Here is a 21463-nt window from a genome sequence, read left to right as displayed (position 1 = left end):
ACTGAAAATATGCCTTTATCTTTATCAGACCTTTATCTTCCACCAATATCCAGCCAAAATTTGATTCTTAAATGGCTTCTACTTTTAGCGTAAGTTTCTTTTCATGCTTTTATTTATTTATTAACATGTATGTATTTATTTTTTTCTTTTCAACTACATTGTATTATTACCTCCCTTCTAATTACCCTTGAATAATGGGATTAAGGTTTGTTTTTTTTTTTTAAATAAAAAGTTTCACAAATGTATGTTGTTTTTATGCTTAAATTGCTTACTACGGTTGGAACACTCTCTGAGATGCATATTACACCTAAACATTCAAGAAAAATGTACCTGAATAACTCGTTTCATCTTTTTTTATTTTACGATACATTTTGACATAATCTCATCCAATGATATCCAGTGTTGTCATTGTTGTCAAGGAAAAGTCAGTGACATAAATTTCTCCTTCCGTCGTTGTGTCTAACAAATAAAATTAAAAAAAATATTCAAAACAATCACTTTGATGAGAAGAATAACATTGCTTCTACATGTATGTCCCTGTAATCGAAGATTCAGGGGAGGGGTAGGGGCTAATAGTTTTGCACTGTCCGTCTGACTGTATGTAAGTCCACATCAACTTTAACCTTTGCTTTAACTTAATTTGTTTAGTTGGGTTTTTGTAATATTTGCAATATTTTGTCCTTTGTACACTTCCAAGCAATTTTTTTCGACAATGTAAAAGAAAGTTTAACAGACCTGTTACCATGGGAGTTGTGGTGATCGATGCTACTGTTGTATTGACACCTAAAATTAAAACAATAATCGATATCAATTATCATAAATAAAATCAATACATGTATATCGGAACAAAATCAAACAAAGTCAATGTATTTGACTACAGAGACGTGATAAGATGACTTTAAGAGGGCTGAGTGATTGCACCTATGGCAATTTTAGACTATATTGATCTCCTTTGGAAGAAGAGTTCAATATAAAGAGATACAAAAGTGATAAAATTTGTAAACTGAAATATACATAATGAAATTTTTCTTTGCCAAGTGATGGTTAGCACCTAAAGATATCATATCTAAAAAAAAATAATTTATATCTGAAGGTTTATTTGTTGACCCGTAGCCCCCCTCAAACGAGATTGTTGATACCCTTGTATAAGGAACTTATTGGACTATAAATTGCATTGATTTAGAAATTGTTCCTACATGTACATAGAACATACTCTAGCGTATAGAACCAAAAAATGTTAAGAGTGTCATTCTGTCACAAGCAGCAAAAAAAAAAGAATTGTAATTTTAAAACCAATGAATCATAAATCAATCATCCTACCCTCACATGCTGCCTTCTTAACGTCCTCTTTTATCGTCTGCAGTGCGTCGAAATTTTGGGTAGTAAACACATGATTGGGATCAGAAGCTATCGCATTCAGTTCTGCATTGTCCACATTCGACCCTATGCCAATAGCGACAACAGTTGCACCGGAAGCTTTCAACAGGTTAGCTTCCGTCAAGGTGGCGCTTTTGTTTGTTGATGTTCCATCTGTTAGAACAACAACGAACAGAGAAGAGTTAGAACGAGCACCATTCAGTGGCAGAATGTTGTGTTCCCTGATATACTTTAGAGCATCTCCCGTCTGAGTTGAACCACCGACATTATCCGTCTTCTGTATGGCATCTAAAATAGGTCTTTTCTGCGAGTACTGGTTCAGGTAGAAGTTATTTTGGACCATAGAGCCAAATGACACAACGCTGAATTGAACGTTGTTCGGACCAACGGGGAGATCTCGGACAAACGACTGGACCAAGTCCAGCTGCTTCTGGAAGTTGATTGGTCCTTCACTTCCAGAGGAATCCAGTGCAAAGATGATGTCAGCTGTCTGGATAAATCCACACGCTAAAAAGGAAATTCAATACAAGAGTATAAAGTGGACTTTGAAATATATCATAAAAGGAGATTTGCAGTATTCAAGATAAAAAAAAATTACTGACTTTGACAAGAAGTAAATGTAAGTTCTGAGTTAAGTTTGTTCAAGACATCAAAGTTAGCGACAGAGAAGACGTGCTGTGAGTCACTGGCAATGCTATTCAATTCTTGTTGGTTGACGCCAGATCCAATACCAATGGAGATAACTTTCATATTTGGCTGAGATTTCAAAGATGTGGCTTCTTGTAGGGTTTTAGCATGACTGAAACGATGTGAAGAATAGTAATATTCATACGAAAATATTCACTGGAGTGATGGTTACATACATGTATTCGAATTTTATTCTTTGTAATACTAATATAATACACGTTTTGCATTTCGAAGTTGAAGTTTTCTTTTGCAGGTACACTGTTGCTTTATTGTAAATTTAAACGGACAAGATTTTTTTTCTCCAGGTCCAATAAATTCATTTTATGATAACTTTAAATTAAATATCATCCTCATTAAAGTAATTCACGCACAATGGACCACTGTTTCTGAAAGTATTTTAAGGCTTTTGTGCTTGATTAAAGTTTTATTTCTAAGCTGAGATTATTGATGGTAGCCAAAGTTAAAATACTTTATAGACTGTCCGTCTGTCATGACGACCACGATCCTGCTGGCATTAGGTCTACCACCGTGGGACGGCAGGAAGGCCTGTGTTCTGGCAAACTCTAAAGCCTCGTCCGTGTACGTTGCTCCGGCGTCGTAATAAATACCAGATATCGCCGCCAGCAAAGCTGTCTTGTCGCTGAAATGACCATACATGCATATTTATATGGGCTTTGAAATAAGGGGATAAAACAGTTTAATACTGAAAAGATTAAAAATGTATCGACAGAATATAGTCACAGGCACTGGTTTCGGAAATAAATTTTAACCCATAGTATATACTAAGGGTTAAAATTTATTTCCGAAACAAGTGCCTGTTAAAATAGTGTAGAACTATATTCCATAATGGAATTTTAGTTGATAAATTGCAAATTATCCCCCTTTTTTAAAAAGTCGTTGTTGATGAAGTACAATTTTATAAAGATCTCAAAAAGTCTTTTCTCATAAAATTGATAATTTGTTGATAACAGTTAATTAAAATTGTCTACCTGTACTGGTTAAGCTTAATTCTCTCGTGAGTACTCGTAGAGAATGTGGCCACGCCCACCTGTACATTCTTTGGACCAATGTCAAATTGCTGTGTAAAGTTCTGAACAAAACTCAGCATCTTGTTGAAATTAATTTTTCTTTCGCTTCCCGAGGAGTCCAGAAGAAAAACAATGTCGGACAACCCGCTTCCACACTCTGAAATATAAAAGGGAGATTCCAATTTTTATTTTTTTTTTCATGATGTACAAAAGGTTGGTGTATTGCTTCTGTACAAAAAGACTAAAACCTGTATATAGAAAAAATATCTCCAGTTACGAACTTTTGGGGTATGATAGCATTGTAATTCTTTCGTGAATAGTTTTGTCCTTTATTGCTGATAACTCGTACATTCTTATCGAAACTTCATTTCTAAATCAACCATTCTAGTTAAGTATGACACATTTAAAATCTTCAAGATGGCCAACGTCACCATGAAAGCAAAGACAAAAACTTATTTCCTCAGTAACTGCATAATCTTAGACTTAGTCTTTTAACATCATGAAAAAATCCTGATTATTAAATTACATCAACGCAAAATCAAACTGATGATCTTTTCTGCAAAAAACTGAAATAAAAATTATGCAGTATTTTATTGAGTGCGCGAAGACTATACTATATTCTTGCAATAGTAGATCTAAAATTTCTAGTTAAAACTCAGTTTGTTTCGATTGAATTTCATGAGACAAAAAGTTGAAAGAGAGAAAAACATGCAACTCTGAATTTGACCAATCATTGAAAATCTGAAATCTAACCAATCATTGACTATATATATAAAATTTTCTGAAGTTAACCAATCATTGAAAATCTGAAGTTAACCAATCATGTAGCATTGTGAAGCCTTCATTTTCCTTACCTGGGTCAATAACTGGAGGGTTTGGAACTATAAAAAGAAATGTGAAAACATGTATCAATCATACATTTTAGCTTAATTTAGATTGATATGACAACATTCATAAATACAAAAGAAAACTTACTGGCACATGCAGCAGTTTTGATTTCATATTGAATTGACTTGAGAGCGTCAAAATCTCCTACGGTAAACACATGCTGCAAGTCCGTGGCAATTCCATTCAATTCCGTCTGGCTGACGTCTTTACCAATACCAACAGAAATCACTTTAACCCCCATCTTTTTCAATTCGTTGGCCTTTGCAATTGTTCTTGATGAAGAATAAGACATTCCGTCCGTTAAGACAATGGCGATTTTCTGAGCGTTAGGTCTTCCACCATGATGTGAATAATATTGAAATTTAGCACTCGAAAGACCAGATTCGGTGTGAGTTGATCCACCCGTATAAGAAATGGTATCGAGTTTGTGTAAAATTGACTGCAGGTCATTGTACGTGTTGAAGTAAAACTGGTTTCTTGCATAACTTGAATATGTCACCAGTCCAAACTGAACGTGTTGTTTTCCAATTTGGAACCCCTTCATGAAATCAGCGGTGAAGTTCAACTCTTTCTTAAAATTGTCGGCACCTTCACTACTTGAAGCATCCAAAATGAAAACTATGTCCGCTTCCTTCTCTCCACATTCTGTTAAAAACATACTTTTTGATTGAATATTTAAAAAAGTGTTAACAAACTCCAGCGCACTATGAATTTTTTTTCGAGGTAAGTTTTTTAATGCAACAAAATACAAAGCACTATAAATATTTTTTTCCAAAGTAAGTGCATCAAAACGTGTCTTTCAAATAATAATGGCGCGATTCAATTTTTCGGTCCTTCATGAAACACGATCGCGAGTTCCATCCACTTATCAATTATAAACGAATTCGAAGGATCTATCTACCTTGTTGCTTTTTTGTAAATCTAATGAATGTAGTACTTGCCTGTATTTGGTTTTTCATCTGCAACAAAAAAAGGAATATTAAAAACCCAATGAACGGAGAATGCAAAACCAGTCAATTTCATTTTTTAAAAAACACGCAAGAACGGAAATGCAAGATCAGGGACTTTTGAGCAATGGTTCTTACTTCTACAGGTTTCCATGGTCAATTCCTTTTGCAAAGAAGCGAGAGATTTGAAATCAGTAGCAGTAAACACGTGGTTTTTGTCGGTAGCAATTACAGTCAGTTCCGAATTGCGCACACCCTGACCGATTCCTATGGTGATGACCTTAATGCCGTCTCTGTGCAGACGATCGGCCATCAAAGCTGTCGCCATTGGATCCGTAGACTGTCCGTCTGTCAACACTACCAATATCTTGGGCACACTCCCATCTCGAGCTCCATTTGCAGAACTGAAACTTTCATTCTGCAATGAACTATATACTTATTTTTAATATTTGTTCTGTTAAAATTTTCCGGAAAAATAACAAGGATTTATCTTTCTTACCAGAGCAAACTTTAGACCCAGGTCGGTATATGTGCTTCCAGGAATGTAGGGGACATACGCAGTCGCGTTGATAAGGTCTGTTTTATTTTGGTATGTATCAAGCCAGAAATGACCATGTGGTTTGGTGGAGAACGTAGCCAAACCGATCTGAACAGCGTCAGGACCGATGTCGAACTTATCTGTGAAGTTTTGAACAAACTCCAGTTGATGCTGGAAATTGGCAGCACCCTCACTGGCCGAGGAGTCCAACAAAAATACAATGTCCGCCTTGTTGCCTTCACAGACTACAAACCAAAAGAGAAGTGTTGTTTTGAATGCAGTTTATGAAGCATGCGATGTTTTTTTCTGTCTTTTTAATATGATTACGTTACGGCATCCGTAATATCTTCGCTTACCATTAAAACCACATGTGCTCGATTCTATGTTTGACATTACTGAATGAAGATCATCGAAGTTGTCTACTTTGAAAACATGTTGCGGGTCTGTAGCAATCGCCTCTAGCTCCGCCTTGTTCGCTCCGCTTCCTACACCAATGGAAATGACCTCTATTCCCATTTTGTGAAGCTTGTCTGCTGCAGCCACTGTTGCGGTTGGTGAAGTAGAAGATCCATCTGTAAGAACAATCACCCAACGTTCCACCCCTGGTCTTCCACCATTGGCAGGCGTGAAGGTGGTGTTGGCGATGTACTCCAAAGCATCACCCGTGTGTGTTGAACCATAGTGATGTCTGATGCCAGACAAAGCGCCTAACACTTGGGTTTTGGACTGGTATTTATTCAGTTGGAATTCTGGGTGGACCCTTGAGTCGAAGGACACCACACTAAATTGTGTCTCGTTTGATCCTACATTGTATTGTCTGACAAGGTTTTTGATGAATATCATCTGCTTTGAAAAATCTGTACTTGAGATACTTGAGGAAGAATCTATGGCAAACACAATGTCTGCCACTGCTGACTGACAATCTGAACAACAACAAAAATGAAAAGCATGTCAATGGTAGCTTGAACAATTCTAATTTTCGATAAGATTACAGAGACGTAATATCATTCAATGATGCTGAGGAACTTACGCAATGCAGCCTGCTGGCATGCCGCATTGGTGAGCTGATTTTGGATTGTGTGGAGCAGGTCAAAGTCCTGTACCTGGAACACATGTGCTTGATCGCTTGCAATCGCTTCTAACTCGGAATTTGATACTGAATTACCTATGCCAACAGCAATGACTTCTACACCTGAACTGTGTAAACTCTGGGCTTGGAGTCTAAAGCAAAATAAAAAACAAAAACAAAGAGTTCAAATTCTCTCAATTTCCTATCTAGGTTACTTAAGAAAAACAAACATTTAATTGTAATGGTAGTTCAATATGATGTCCTATTGTCACTAAGACATACTTAAACACTACATGTATATTTCCTAGCTTCACACTGGATGATCTAGTGCTGATTGATGGTAAAATAAGATAAACATATACTGGTATATATAGTACATATGAAATGTGAAACATTTGAATATATGATAAGCCTTCGGAGAATGTTATATACCTAATAAGCGATAGTTAAAGTTTATATATGGGTCAGAAACAAAAGGCATGGATTCATTATGCCTAAAATTGAATCAATCAATATACAGTGAAAACTGTCTAATCCGAAACCAGTGCAATCCATCATCGTCACACTGTGAATTCCGAAGTAAAATCTAGTTCCCATGTTTTTACATTGTGCAATCCAACACCCTGTCTATTCCGAAAAAAAATCATTTGCTAGTGCTCGTCGGATTAGACAGGTTTCCCTATACTTTCAATCTCAATATATATTTTTTAGAAACCTCTTAAAAAACGGTCATTTGAAGTAGTCAGTGTATTTAAGATTTACGTATATAACATACAGTGTTTTTGAATGACTTGATGATTGGCCATCCGTAAGTACGATGACAATCTTTTCCGCGTCAGCCCTTCCTCCATTTTGAGGTAGAAATGAGGTGGTCTCCGCGTAGCTGAGGGCCTTATCGGTATACGTGGCTCCGGGTCGGTATGACACGCTTTGAATAGCACTGATCACGCTTGGTTTCGTTGAATGTGCATTTAAAGAAAACGCATTGTGTACTGTTGTGGCAAACGTGACCACGCTGATCTGGGTGGCATCAGGTCCTACACTGAATTGATTGACGAAATCTTCGACGAATTTTAGTTGTTTGTTGAAGTTGGTCTGCCCTTCACTGTAGGAGGCGTCCAGTAGAAACACTATGTCCAATTTAGATTTACATCCTGAAGAAATAAATAACGGAACCAATCACCATGATATTAATTTTAAATGAAAAAAGAGTGCAGTTTAATGCGGATGTGGTTTGAAAGATGCATGTTTTTATCCATACTGTCCATCCGTAAAGATGTATGTAGTCTTGTTATCATTGGGGATATTTTTGGAGTACTGTACATGTACATAAACATTTTTAGGTCTTAGAATTTTGAAAATCTGTCCGGATAGCATCTAAAATCATATACGAGTGATGTGAATGTCTATATTCCTTTTCAAATCATCACAATTTGAATCTTTAGCTTAAACAACAAATAAATTAAAGAACATCGATGATGCAGAATTACCTTCAATACATCAAAAGCGTAATCAAACAAACATTTCCTTATTTAAAAAGTTATTGTTTTATAATTTCTAGAAAAGCAAGAAAATGTGACGGAATTTTAAAGATCGCGGGTTCGCTGACGTCATAATAGGATTCGACGTAAAAAGCTTACTACATTTACAGTATCAAACTACAAACAAGCAAAAAGTATTTCCATCAGTGTGCATCATAAAATAAAACAAACATTAAAGCTTGTTTTGTCTGTAAAAATATTTATTTAATAATGCAATAAAAAATAAATGATTAATTAATATCTAATCAATAATAAATTAAACTAAGAGTTAATATAAAGTTAGAACATGAAAGGTCAAAATTGATTCAAATAACATGACTCTGTGCTTCATTGAAAAAAGTGTGACAATTTAGGTAAATTATGACAATGTTTACATGTATTTATTGTCAATCAATGAAGATACAACAATTTTTATTTTCAGTGAATTGTTCATTACATTGTGATTTTGAGTCGTACATAAATAATGACGTCGCACTAACGTTATATAACGTCTTAATGAAATTATATACGTTTGTTACAAATTTTTAAAACTTTAAAGTTTTTTTGCGAGAAAATGAGCGAGAACACATACTAATTTTTTTTAATAGATCGATTCTAAATTTATCTCACATTCATCGTGTTGAGTAAAATAAAATTCGTCTGCGCCGTTTTCATATTAAAAGCATGGTTTTGAAATGTGTTTACCAGTGAGAAAGGCTCATTTACTATATATTTCATTGTAATAGCGTCACCAGTTCTCATCAACATTAGTGCCTTTGAAATACGATAACAATATAACCACGCAGACGAATCTCATAAAAATTTCAGAAAGTAAAATTTGAAACGAGAGGATTAAGTTGACAAATTTTCAGAGTATGTTTTCAGGCAGACAGTAAACCCGCGATCTACCTTTTAAACATTTCAAATTGGGCAGAGCAGAAACAGAGCCCTGGACCCACCAGTCGTGGAACCAGGTACCAAGGCGTTATTAAGTATTCCCAGTCACAAAAGCCATGAGACCTTTTTATTCAAAGGATGCAGGCCCTTATGTGGCAATCTCAGTTTGGGGAGGGGACAACTTATTCCTTGATTAGGAAATCTAACCAGATTTTCTTTAACAAGAAGAAAAGACCAACAAATGTTATTTATAAGGGAATAATGGTCACAACTGTAAATTAACTTTATCTCTACTGTATGGCATGCATTAGTAAAATTGTTAGAAAGAAGGCTCCCTTTCCCTTCTGTCCACGCAAGTTTCTAAGGGCCTTGAATGCATCAGAAAATACACGCATTAGAACTAAACTTGAACAAATGCTGATATTCTAGGTGTATGAATTATGTAATTCAAGGACATTACTTGAACATGATAAGAATCTCCGGAAGATAAAACTTCTGGTATTCTTGTGCCAAAAATGGAATAATTACATTTGAAATTTTTATTTAAGAAGCTCAAAAAATGTATGTGTTACGATATTGACTTGGTGATAAAGTTACACAGCATAAAATATACTCAGAGAAGTACACGTGTTAGTTTCCTGCTAAGGAGATCAAGCAATTCTGTAATCTACTGACACTAAGCATATTGGGCACGCACTGGTACTATGAAAGGAAATTATTTTCATTTTACAATAAAAATTACAAAGTGATATTATTAAGAAATCCTTATAAATGTAGACTTCTTCTCCTCCGGCATTGGAAAACCTTTTAGTGTCTTACTGATAATATATTTACTGGACACATGAGGAATAACAGAATTTGATGTAAGATAATTTACCTGTTGGTACCTGAGTCCAAACCCCGGCTGTAAGCGCCAACAGCAGTAATGCTAGTCTCATTCCTAAAGTGTCTTCCGTTCTGTGACTAGGTGTTCTAACTTTGTACTTATGGCGCCACCACCTGGCTGAGAATGACCAGATTATCAACACCTGTTCTCGAGGAATGGACGGAAAAGGACGAAAGAAAAAATGTGCTTTGCTAATGTAATGCATTCGTAATAACCGATGCATTTTTTTAAATTATATTATTATTTTTCGAAATACGGTTATTTTAATTTTCGCTTCATTCATTATTTGCCTCTGTGAAAGTTCGGTTGAGATGAATATGACAAAGGTAAAAATATATTTATTAAAGTTAGGGGAAAACGCGTGTATTTGTTATGAATGCAGTATAGATGTCATAGGTATTAGTTGTTCATATTTTGAATCCATGCTACCAATAAGGTAGATTTTGGGGTGTTTTTGTCTTTCGAAGTTCGCTGCTACATTGCTGATATGGACTATCCTCCATCCCTCCCAGTATCGAAACATGTATGTCGTACATGTTTTTGTTCGATTTGATTTTGTTGCTTTATATCAGTCTTTCTTCTTTTGTAGAATGATATGGATAAGACGTCGAACTAAAGGTTACTTTATACTGTTTTAAAAATAATGTTCTGTTAAATTAGAACAAAACATGGAACTTACTCGGATGAGTCTTACGAAAAACAATGATCAAGGAACATCAGCATAGATCCTGGTTGCATCTTTAAAAACCGTACTGCATATCCTGTGATCATACTTAATAAGTATCCCAAAGCTAAATAATTTAATCGAAAAAACAATTCCAATAAACGATGTTATGTAACCGATAATAAGTGTTTAATGGTCCCTAAAGAAACATTACGTGTGTATTTTATAGATTTCACAGTTTATAAACTGTCCTGTGCATGTATGATCTGTTACAAGTCTTATTTTTTGCAACAGGAGTCGAAGATGGATCAGCAAGGTCTTTTGGGGTCTAAAAGGTGAAGAAACAGTGATTGGTCAAAAATCTATTTTAAAAGATACAAATATGTGAAGTGAAGCGGGTATAAGACAGGGAGCCGTTCACGGTTGAAATTTCAAAGTTGGGATCAGGTGCCCGAAATGAGTAGGCAACACCCCCGTGAGCCCTTTGAATTGATCAGGTGGACAGATCATTCCGTAGTCAAGTTCAGTATAAAAACAAAGGCCTAGGTGATATTGGCTAGCAAGGTCATTATATCAAAGAATTTACGAATTGTCGAGTTTAAACAAGTTTGTTGAAATCCCGGTAACATCAACTTATCAGTGAGTAGCCTGCCTCGCTTCAAAAACTGATCGTACTCAGGGCAAGCTCTTGAGTAGCTAATAAGTTGATAGACATAAGAAGCTTTGCTGCTCATGTGCCACTTAGCTTACATTCAACGTGTAACAGAATAGTCAATTGTCTTACAGAGAGAATAAGGGGATTCTACAGATAATCAATGAAATTAATTTTAAGTTTTCTGGACTAGTTCTTAGTATTTTGTTTTTATTTTGTATAGGAAACCATCCTTCTAAAGCGAAAGTCACAAACAAGAGATCCATGTTCACTTTAATATCAGAGAATAATTGATATTGAAGGAGGAATGCCACATCAAAATTTTATTTCATAGATCTTTAACTATTTGAGACATTTGGATTACTGTACAAGTATTTTCTACAGCTGTAATCAGAACATGCTCTTGCATTCTAACCCTAACCCCAAGCTTAACCCTAACCTTAGCCTAAACCCTAACCCAACATCTAACCCTAACCTAAACCCTAACCCAACCCTAACCTTAACCCTAACCCTGAATTCATTCTCTCGGAATTTAGGTTCTTGCACTTGTTTCTCACACTCACACTTTAATTGCAAGTCTAAGTTTTATTCATTCAAAAGAGATGGAGGGGTTGCTTTTTAATCATTGTTAGTGTATTTTTGTCCATTTTGAATGTGAGCATATTGAAAAGCTTTTACAAACATCTGATTAGTAAACTGTAACATTCAGTAGAAAACACGAGAGGTCTATATTTTATTAAAATATCAACTTACAAAAAAGTCTTTATAAAGGTTCGTACATTAACTAATCGTCAATGGTTAAAACCCTCTTTCTTGTAACATCTGCCAAAGAAATAAAATTAAAACGTTATACTAATGAGCATTTATTTTCATACATTTGTTTCTGAATTCATACACAAGTAAGATGATTTTATGAAAAGGAAGTAAATAAAGTAGCAAACCTTGCACTGTCGGCATTGTAGAATTAACATCTAAATTAACACCTGTAAAAAATTAAGTGAGTGAAATGGTTGGAATATTAATTTATTTACAAAGTACCAGTAATATTTAAAGTATATCTGCAGTATTCCTAACAGTAAATTACAATGCCATATTAAAAATATAAAGCTATCTCTATATGTCAAAATATCCTCACTTTTATGCAATCGTTTATGCTAAAAACCTATCCCGAGTTTGAATATCGTTTTCTGTTAAAGTGTTACATATACGTTCCCATTCCACTCATAAAAGAGTAGTGACACTAAAACTTTAAATAGTACCAAAAACACTACAGTGGTCCAAATGAAAGTATTCTTAAAACCTACACTCTTTTACAATATATCAGTTTAAAATATGAGTTTAGAATATTAAACATCTTACTCTCACAGGCAACCTTTTTAATATCTTCTTTGATATTCTGCAACGTGTCAAAATTTTGAGCTTTGAAAACATGGTTAGGATCTGAAGCAATAGAATTAAGTTCGGTATTATCAACATTCGACCCAATTCCAATTGCGACAACAGTTGCCCCATAGGCCTTTAGCAAATTAGCTTCCATCAATGTGGCGCTTTTGTTTGTTGACGTGCTTTCTGCGAGAACAACAACAAGAAGTGAAGAGTTCGAACGCGCCCCATTCACCGGAAGAATATTGTGCTCCCTGATATACTTCAACACTTTTGATGTCTGAGTCGAACCCCCGACAAAGTCCGTCTGTTGAACTGCATCTAAAATGGGTCTCTTTTGTGAGTACTGGTTCAGGTAGAATATATTTTGAACGACTGAGCCAAATGAGACAACGCTGAACTGTACGTTGTGAGGACCTACTGGAAGATCTCTCACAAACGACTGCACGAAGTCCATCTCCTTCTGTAGGTTGATCAGTCCTATTCTACTGGAGGAATCCAGTGCAAAGATGATGTCAGCTGTCTGAATGAAACCACATGCTGAAAATGAAAAGGTTACTCTCAGCTACCCTCTTATTCATTCCAGGCTGGGAAGAAATACAGTAAATGATACTCACTCTGACACGAAGTGAACTCAAGCTCCGAGTTAAGCTTGTTCAAAACGTCAAAGTTAGGAACATAGAAAACGTGCTGAGAATCACTGCCTATGCTGTTTATTTCTTGTTGGTTGACGCTAGGTCCAATGCCAATGGCAATCACCTTCATATTCGGTTGGGATTTCAAGGCTGCAGCTTCTTGTAGAGTTTTCGCATGACTAAAAAGATGTAGATAGAAAAAGTTTTGTCACTGATAGGGATTTTCAAATACTTAAGATTTTCCATCAAAAAGCATTAATGCATTTATTACAATGAACAGACAGTTTTGTCATTCGCTTCATCCTCTGGAAAATTGGGTAAATGATGAAAATATTAAATTGTACTTTTAAATACATTTCAAAATATGATTCATTTAATAGGACAATATATTTTGCAGAACAGTTTTAAGTAATAAAATACAGGAATAAAAGCACCTGTAAACCTGTGATAACGCAGTTCTACGCGGTTATTTGAAATTATATGAAAATATATTTGATGAGCAATGAAATAGTATTCCATTGCAATTTGTCTTCGCTAAATTTTGTGTGCAAAAGAAACATAATTAATATAAAAAAAACATAATACATGGGGGAAAACAGAGGTACGAACTGGCTCATCATACGATTTGTGTATAGGGTAGAAAGGAATTGTAAGCATTGGTTTCAACTAAAATACATGATTTAATGTATACAAGCAGTTAAAAACATGATATTATGATTAAAATTATTTGAGTGAATATTTCTGTAAATACGTGAATGAAAGCCCATCCGTCATGACGACCACGATCCTGCTGGCGTTAGGTCTACCACCGTGGGAAGGCAGGAAGGCCTGTGTTCTGGCGTACTGTAAAGCCTTGTCTGTGTATAGTCCTCCTCCATCGTAATAAATCCCAGAGATCGCCGCTAGTAAGGCTGTTTTATCACTACAGTTTGAAAAAATTGATTTTAACTTCTACCTATAACCAGGGGCCCGTTTTACAAAACATTTTACGACTAAGACCAAAAACTTTAGTTGATTGTAAAACTTTGCAAAATTAGATAGTCTGTTTGATATCTCTAGCATAAAACTATGTACTCAGTTTATGTAATCCTTAAAAAAACATAAAACCATTTTTAATTAAATGTAAATTAGAAAGTAATAATCAAAATTAGATATTGTTTTAAGCAGTAAGTTTTTTTCTAAGACGGGCCCTGGCTTTTAAGTGTCAGAATAACAGCTAGTTCATAAACGTTTTTGGAAATTATCAACTTTACCCATTACCCTCAAGCTTATGACAATGCATTGAGATTTTCTAGCATTTAAGCTGATTTATACTATCAACACGTACCTGTATTGGTCAAGCTTGATTCTTTCGTGCACAGAGGTAGAAAATGTAACCACTCCAACCTGAACATTCTGTGGGCCAATATCAAACTTTTTGGTGAAGTTCTGAACGAATGTGAGCATCTTATTGAAGTTGATTTTTCTCTTGCTCCTTGAAGAGTCGAGAAAGAAAACAATATCTCGTTCTCCACACTCTAAAACAGAAAAAAAATCTTTTAGAGGATCCCCTTACTCTTCTTTTAACCTAAAATAAATCATATTGTGAGGAATAATGAAAGTGATCAAACATAATTTCTGAACAGCTTAAGTATATTTTTTGTTTATTTAATAATAAAGAATATTTAATACATATACAATAAAAGAAGTTGAAATGGTGGGGAAAAAAACTCCTCTGACTTTATAATTAAAAATAATTAAGATACATATACCAGTACATAGTTCTAGAAAACTTATTTAATTTACCTTGGTCAATAACACGGGGATTAGGAACTGCAAGAAAAAAAATTTGCTTTTTTACAATATTGCATACTAGTATTTGAAAATAATTCTCACAAAGTGGAAACCCATTGGGGTAAATAAACCTACCAGAACATGCAGCAGATTTAATCTTGAATAGCAGAGACGGAAGAGCATCAAAGTCTGCAGCAGTGAACGCATGTTGTAAGTCGGTGGCAATTCCATTTAATTCCATATGACTGACGTTTTTACCAATACCAACCGAAATCACTTTTACACCAAGAGCTTTCATTTCGTTAGCCTTCTCAATCGTCCTAGTAGTGGAATAAGACATCCCATTCCTCAGGATGATGACGATTTTCTGAGCGTGAAGTCTTGCTCCATGATATGATTGAAATTGGTACCTGGCACTTGAAAGACCATATTCTGTACGTGTGGTTCCACCAATGTAAGTAATAGTATCTAGTTTGTGTAAAATGGACTGCAAGTCATGGTATGTGTTGAAATAAAACTGGTTTCTTGCGTAACTCGAATATGTCACCAGACCAAATTGAACATGCTGTTTTCCAATTTGAAATCCTTTCATGAAATCAGCGGTGAAGTTTAATTCCTTCTTGAAATTGCTGGCACCCTCAGTTCCGGAATCGTCCAGAATGAAAACAATGTCCGCTTCCTTATCGCCGCACTCTAATAACAATGAACAAAGGTACAGATCACTATAGCAACCACATCTCAAGTAAATCCAACGATAATTTACTTAAATTGATTGATTTTACTAACTTTGCATCTATCGAAGGACATTTTACCATTTTTCGGCAATAGTGGACTATGTTTAATTACTTTAAAACCAATTTTTTTTTATCAGTAGATGATATTTTACATAAAATACATGTATGTATCATATTAAATGTTGACTTGGTGCAAGATAAATACTTCGATAGTTTGGAAACTGCAAAAACATATCAGGTGCTTTCTTATTTTTAGCAGTTACTTGATCTAAAACAGGGAAATTTATCTTTACTAATGTCCTGAAAACTTCAAAAAACATATCAGAGTGCTTTCTTATTTTTAGCAGTTTTCCTGTGGCCGGGACTATGTGTCGGATCAAAAAGTAAAATACAATGGCAACATGTAATAAAGATTCTGTGAAAGTTTCATCAAATTTCATTCAGTGGTATGAGAGGAGTTGCGGATCCTAACAGACGGACGGACAGACGGACGGACGGACGGACGGACGGACGTACAGACGGACGGACGGACGGACGACTAAACTTCATAAAAATAAAGTGAAACATTTCGCGACAAAGAAACTACCCTATCAGTAAATCGCTCAAAACTCTTCATTTCAGTGAACTACTTTCTTCTTTTTTTCCATATGTAAATGCTTAATATATAAAGTATATAAAGCATACAAATGAAAACTAATAGAACTTGCCTGTACTTGGTTCTTCATCTGTAAGTAAAAGAGGGAATGTCAGACGTCTTATGTTTCATATCATATACACAGGAATTTCATAAAACCATCATAATAGATCTTTCAATAGTATGTCTCACTTCTACAGATTTCAATTTGTAAATCCTTTTGAACGGATGCGAGGGATTTAAAATCACTAACAGTGAACACGTGGTATTTGTCTGTTGCAATAACAGTCAGCTCAGATCTGCGCACGCGCTGTCCGATTCCTATGGTGATGACCCTGATATCCTGTTGGTGCAGACGGTCAGCCATTAAAGCTGTCGCCATTGGATCGGTAGATTGTCCGTCTGTTAATACTACCAATATCTTAGGTATGCTTTCATCTCGAGCTCCATTGGCAGAACTGAAACTTTCATTCTGAAATGAACTATAATATCAGTTTTTGATTTCTCTTCCATTTACAAGATACAAAAAGGATCCATTGGACTTACCAGCGCAAACTTTAGACCAAGGTCGGTGTATGTGCTTCCAGGAATGTATGGGATGTTGCCGATGGCATTCATAAGATCTGTTTTATTTTGGTATGTATCAAGCCAAAAATGACCATATGGTTTGGTGGAAAATGTTGCCAGAGCGATCTGAAGAGCTTCAGGTCCGATGTCAAACTTTAAAGTTAAGTTTTGAAGAAACTGAAGTTGGTAATTAAAATTGTCGCTTCCTTCACTAGCAGAGGAATCCAGAAGAAACACAATATCTGCCTTATTACCATGGCAAGCTATAACGCAAATAAAAAAAGAAACAAAATTGAAAACATATGCTCTAGTATGGTAATTTGACATGCCATCAAAATTAAATGCCTTAGTTGAAAATGTGAATGAACATAAAAATACCATTAAAATCACAAGTTCTTGATTCTATGTTTGTCATCACTGAGAAAAGATCATCGTAAGTGTCCAATTTAAAAACATGATGTGGGTCAGTAGCCAAAGCTTGCAACTCCTCCATGTTGCTTCGGCTTCCTACGCCAATGGAAATGACCCCAACCCCCATTTTATGAAGTTTATCTGTTGCGGCCGATGTTGCGGATGTTGCGGGAGCTGGTGAATATGAATATGTTCCGTCTGTGATAACAATAACCCAGCGTTCTACTCCTGCTCGACCGCCATTGGTGGACGTAAAGCTGTTGCTGGCGATGTATTTTAGAGCCTCACTAGCGTTTGTCGATCCATAGGCATAATGATACGTGATATTAGAAATGGCCCCAAGAACTTGTGTTTTCGATTTATAGCTATTCAATGGGAATTCCACATGGACTCTTGAGTCAAAAGACACTACACTAAATTGGGTTTCATTTGATCCCACGTCGTATTGTCTTATAAGGTGTTTGATGAAAAGCAACTGTTTGGAATAGTCTATGGTTGAAAAACTGGAAGAAGAGTCTAAGGCAAACACAATGTCTGCAACTGTTGATTGACAATCTGAATTTAAAAGAATATTGAGGTACATGTAAACATAAAATACTTATTATTTTTCCTTTAAAAAAACTGTGTTGGTGACAAAATAGAGCTTTTACTTCAAGAACTTTGAGTCAACAAAGAGCTTACGTAAGGCCGCCTGTTGACATGCCGCGTTGGTCAGTTGACTTTGGATGGTGTCCAGCTCATCGAAAGTCTGTACTTGGAACACATTGGTATAATCGCTAGCAATGGATTCTAGCTCAAAATTAGAAACATATCTACCAATACCAACAGCAAAAACCTCAACACCAGAAAAGTGCAATCGTTGGGCTTCGGATCTGCAATCAAAACCAAGCTTGAAATAAGGTTTATGCTCCAAGAAATAGATTATTTTTAAACACTTTAGATTTGATATAACCTTATTTGAATGATATGCGTTTGAAGAGGAGAAAAATGAAAATTTATCACGTAAGGCCGTTTTAATAATAATTTCATTTTTTTTTTTCAAAAAATACATACGTGGTTTTAGCTTGATTGGACCAATGGCCATATGTCAAAAGGAAAACTAATTTTTCGGCATCAGATCTTCCTCCATTTCGAGGCAAGAATGAGGAAGTTTCCACATACGTGAGAGCCTTGTCTATGTACGTTGTCCCCGGTTTGTAAGGTATGTTTCGAATGGCGCTGATCAGACTTGATTTGGTTGAGTGTGTATTTAAGGAGAAGGCGTTGTATACTGACGTGGCAAACGGGACTACGCTGATCTGGGTAGAGTCGGGTCCTATATTGAATTGGTTAACAAAATTCTCCACAAATTGCAATAGTTTGTTGAAGTTTACCTGCCCTTCGCTGTAGGAGGCGTCCAGCAGGATCACGATATCAAGCTTAGACCTACATCCTGTGTAAAGAAAAAAAAATAAATAAATGGAACTTTGTTTCTTTTCCAAAACTGAATATTTTCGCAAAATTATTTATAAGTGAAAAATCCTGGAAAAAATAATTATTCGATCAAAGCATGAGATGGTCTTAAATTATAGTTTTCATATTGTGCATCAATTAGAGGTATTTTTTTTTCTTTTTTTTTCAGGCTCACGTGACCTTGGATCATCACATCCTAGCATAAAGAGTATACTCCATGAAGAGTTCAAAAATTTGACCTACTTACCTGGTTGTTTCGAAAATAAAAAAAATGGTCTTAAATATAGAGAATTTTATGATACTGCACATGTATCCATTCGTCATGTTTACAAAAAAAATTGTACATTGGTTGTCTTCAGCTACTTTTTGTATTTTTTCCTGATTAGACATAATCCAACCAAGATATTTTGTGCAACAAGTTGGAAAGGCAAAAAAAAATCTTGATAAAACCAATTATTCCTATCTAGCAATAAAAATATTAAAGCATGTTGACATACACATGTGTGATTGGACGTAACAAATAATAGCCCTAATATTCTATTTATAAACTGCTATCTCTATTCATTGAAGATAAAATTTTATCATGATATCAATAGCACTTGTTTGATATGCCACCTTTACGTAAAGAAATGATTTTCATTCGTTGAAATTTTATTCTTGAGTTAATCAGCCGTTGGGTGATGACAAATGATATAAATTCCATTAGAAGAAATATTTTCTCTTAATGTTATCATCTCTCAAAGAATTTATACTTCCTTTGATATTAGATGGATTTTGTTTTGTAATATTATTAAAAATCCATTGTATGTTTTACCTTTGGGAACTTGTGTCCACACTTGGACTGTGATCGCCAGCAGTAATAATAATGATTTCATTCCAGGTATGGTTCCGACTCTGTCCAGCTCGCTCTGTGACCTTGACACTCTAACATCTGGCTGAGAATGATCAGTTTACTAGCACCTGTTCTGAATAGTAGTTGTATAAAATTCTTCACCAGGGTTAACACAGACAGACCCACCAGCCCCAGTGTTTCCCCGTAAAATTTCCAGTGAAAAGAGGGGAGAGGGTATTATTTTTAAATAGAATGCTCCAGGAAAATGAATACATATATAAATATCTTTTTTTGGCAGGCAAATTAATTTTTCATATATTAAAAATTACTGCACTTTAATGTATTGAAATACACTGCACTGCATTCCAATAAACTGTATGCAATGCACGTTAAGGTGGCCAATCAATTTAAATGGTCTTAGTAAGAAATTCGGTAATGAATCTGGTGAGCCATTAAGAGACCTGATATCAACTACATTGTAACTCGCAACAACAAAGGAATTTCTGTTTTAAACGCGAATTAAAACATTTTTTATTTAATAGTGAACATCATGATGATTTGGTACTTTTTTAAAGGTATTTGAAGACAGATTGAAAATTTAAAAATTATTATATATACAATAACTTGCATGAATTAACCATATAATGCACTTTGATGACTGGCAGGTATTGGGGTTTTTTCAGGTATTTTTTGAATGATCTTAGCTAGATCGTGTCTTTATTTCCCATTCTTGACTATAACAGTCTTAATTCTTATATTTACTGAAAATATCTGTATTAATTCTAGTCGAATATGTCGAGAAGAACATGCGTCGATGTCAAACATTTTTTTTTCTTTTTTATATCATTATTTACAGCACACATTTATTTCGACATCATTGTACTTGTAGTTGTAAGTGGAAATGTATACCTATAACACATGATAACACGTGTAATAAAACTGTCGCATATCCCAGACTGTCATCTACAGAAATATTCAGGATTCATCTTTAGGTTAATTTTTAGTGGAACTTTCAACCTCTTTATCCTAAATTTACTGCTGTTATCATGATTGCTTATCTACTGTAAATGCAACAATTTTAAAGCAATTTATATGGTGGCATATTTATGCCCCTAAATTACAGGGATGTCAACGAATAGTCGACTATTCGACTTTCAGTCGAATGGACCGACGATCAAATAAAACGACATTCGAATATTTAATAAAATTAATGCAAAAAAAGGAGGTGTTTAAGAATTTTCAACTCAAAATTGTAAAGCGTCATTCCTCAACCATTAATAGTATACGTCCTCAGACAAATAAGAGCTTAAACAAAGTCAAACTATTTAAATAATCTCCACATTGTTTACATGGAAATAACAGTAAAACATACCGCGATAATTATTTCGTAATTACTGACCTTTTTGTTATTATAGTAAATGATGCAGCGCTTTATTGGACTTTGAAAATTATTAATTGGACTTGTACCAAATATAAATTTATTCATTACCTTTTTGAATATTTAGATTATACAATAGGAACACAGCACAACCGTGAAGTTTTGAAACTTCGATAATTATTAGAACAGTAATATCCTCCCCCTTTCCAATTTATTTTAAATAAGCTTTGAAAACACTGCTGACAATTCTATAAGCGTACTAGAACGAAAGAATGTACAGACCAATTTTTGAATGTGATTTACGAAATTAATACATTTTGGAGAATCAATTGCTGTGTAAATCTATATTTAACTTCTACATCTTATCCCAACTTAAGGTTCGTCTGAATATCGGTGCCTTAACACACAGTATAGGCATTTGATGTTACTTTTTACATAAATTTACGAAAAGGGTTTTTGATTTATGAAAATGCTATCGATGAAAGTAATTTGAAACTCTCAATAATGCAAC

At 34.9% G+C, this 21463-nt stretch overlaps 2 protein-coding genes across 2 annotated transcripts; both read right to left on the bottom strand.

The window, feature by feature from the left end:
- Positions 1–343: 343 nt before the first annotated feature.
- LOC134242936 (collagen alpha-4(VI) chain-like) lies at positions 344–9972 on the bottom strand. The gene is made up of 15 exons (XM_062725136.1): positions 9829–9972; positions 7310–7688; positions 6496–6686; positions 5822–6388; positions 5427–5710; positions 5066–5345; positions 4922–4939; positions 4068–4625; positions 3947–3973; positions 3054–3249; positions 2534–2704; positions 1980–2176; positions 1321–1884; positions 736–783; positions 344–459 (listed from the first exon to the last, which is right to left on the bottom strand). Exons 1-15 carry the CDS (start codon positions 9887–9889, stop codon positions 383–385), a joined length of 3618 nt encoding a protein of 1205 aa, XP_062581120.1. The 5' UTR covers positions 9890–9972; the 3' UTR covers positions 344–382.
- Positions 9973–11937: 1965 nt separating this feature from the next.
- On the bottom strand, positions 11938–19666 carry LOC134242937 (collagen alpha-1(XII) chain-like). The gene is made up of 15 exons (XM_062725138.1): positions 19557–19666; positions 18344–18722; positions 17972–18162; positions 17258–17845; positions 16859–17142; positions 16505–16784; positions 16386–16403; positions 15080–15637; positions 14957–14983; positions 14499–14688; positions 13923–14093; positions 13154–13350; positions 12513–13076; positions 12095–12136; positions 11938–11975 (listed from the first exon to the last, which is right to left on the bottom strand). Exons 1-15 carry the CDS (start codon positions 19615–19617, stop codon positions 11938–11940), a joined length of 3588 nt encoding a protein of 1195 aa, XP_062581122.1. The 5' UTR covers positions 19618–19666.
- Between the last annotated feature and the right edge of the window lie 1797 nt (positions 19667–21463).

The sequence above is a fragment of the Saccostrea cucullata genome, unplaced genomic scaffold, assembly GCF_032062105.1.
Source record: "Saccostrea cucullata isolate Sc308-1 unplaced genomic scaffold, CSIRO_AGI_Scuc_v1 ctg2641, whole genome shotgun sequence".
Classification (NCBI taxonomy): domain Eukaryota; kingdom Metazoa; phylum Mollusca; class Bivalvia; order Ostreida; family Ostreidae; genus Saccostrea; species Saccostrea cuccullata.
This window is presented reverse-complemented; position numbering and strand designations above follow the sequence as displayed.

Excerpts from the sequence above, each read along its gene's own strand:
- LOC134242936 (XM_062725136.1), bottom strand. The coding sequence starts at position 9,889 with ATGAGACTAGCATTACTGCTGTTGGCGCTTACAGCCGGGGTTTGGACT. Across the intron at positions 1,885-1,979 it reads TACATTTACTTCTTGTCAAA|CGTGTGGATTTATCCAGACA; the intron begins GTCAGTAATTTT and ends TTTCCTTTTTAG. Across the intron at positions 460-735 it reads CACAACTCCCATGGTAACAG|ACACAACGACGGAAGGAGAA; the intron begins GTCTGTTAAACT and ends TTTATTTGTTAG.
- LOC134242937 (XM_062725138.1), bottom strand. The coding sequence starts at position 19,617 with ATGAAATCATTATTATTACTGCTGGCGATCACAGTCCAAGTGTGGACA. Across the intron at positions 18,723-19,556 it reads GTGGACACAAGTTCCCAAAG|GATGTAGGTCTAAGCTTGAT; the intron begins GTAAAACATACA and ends TTCTTTACACAG. Across the intron at positions 14,094-14,498 it reads ATCAAGCTTGACCAATACAG|TGATAAAACAGCCTTACTAG; the intron begins GTACGTGTTGAT and ends TTCAAACTGTAG.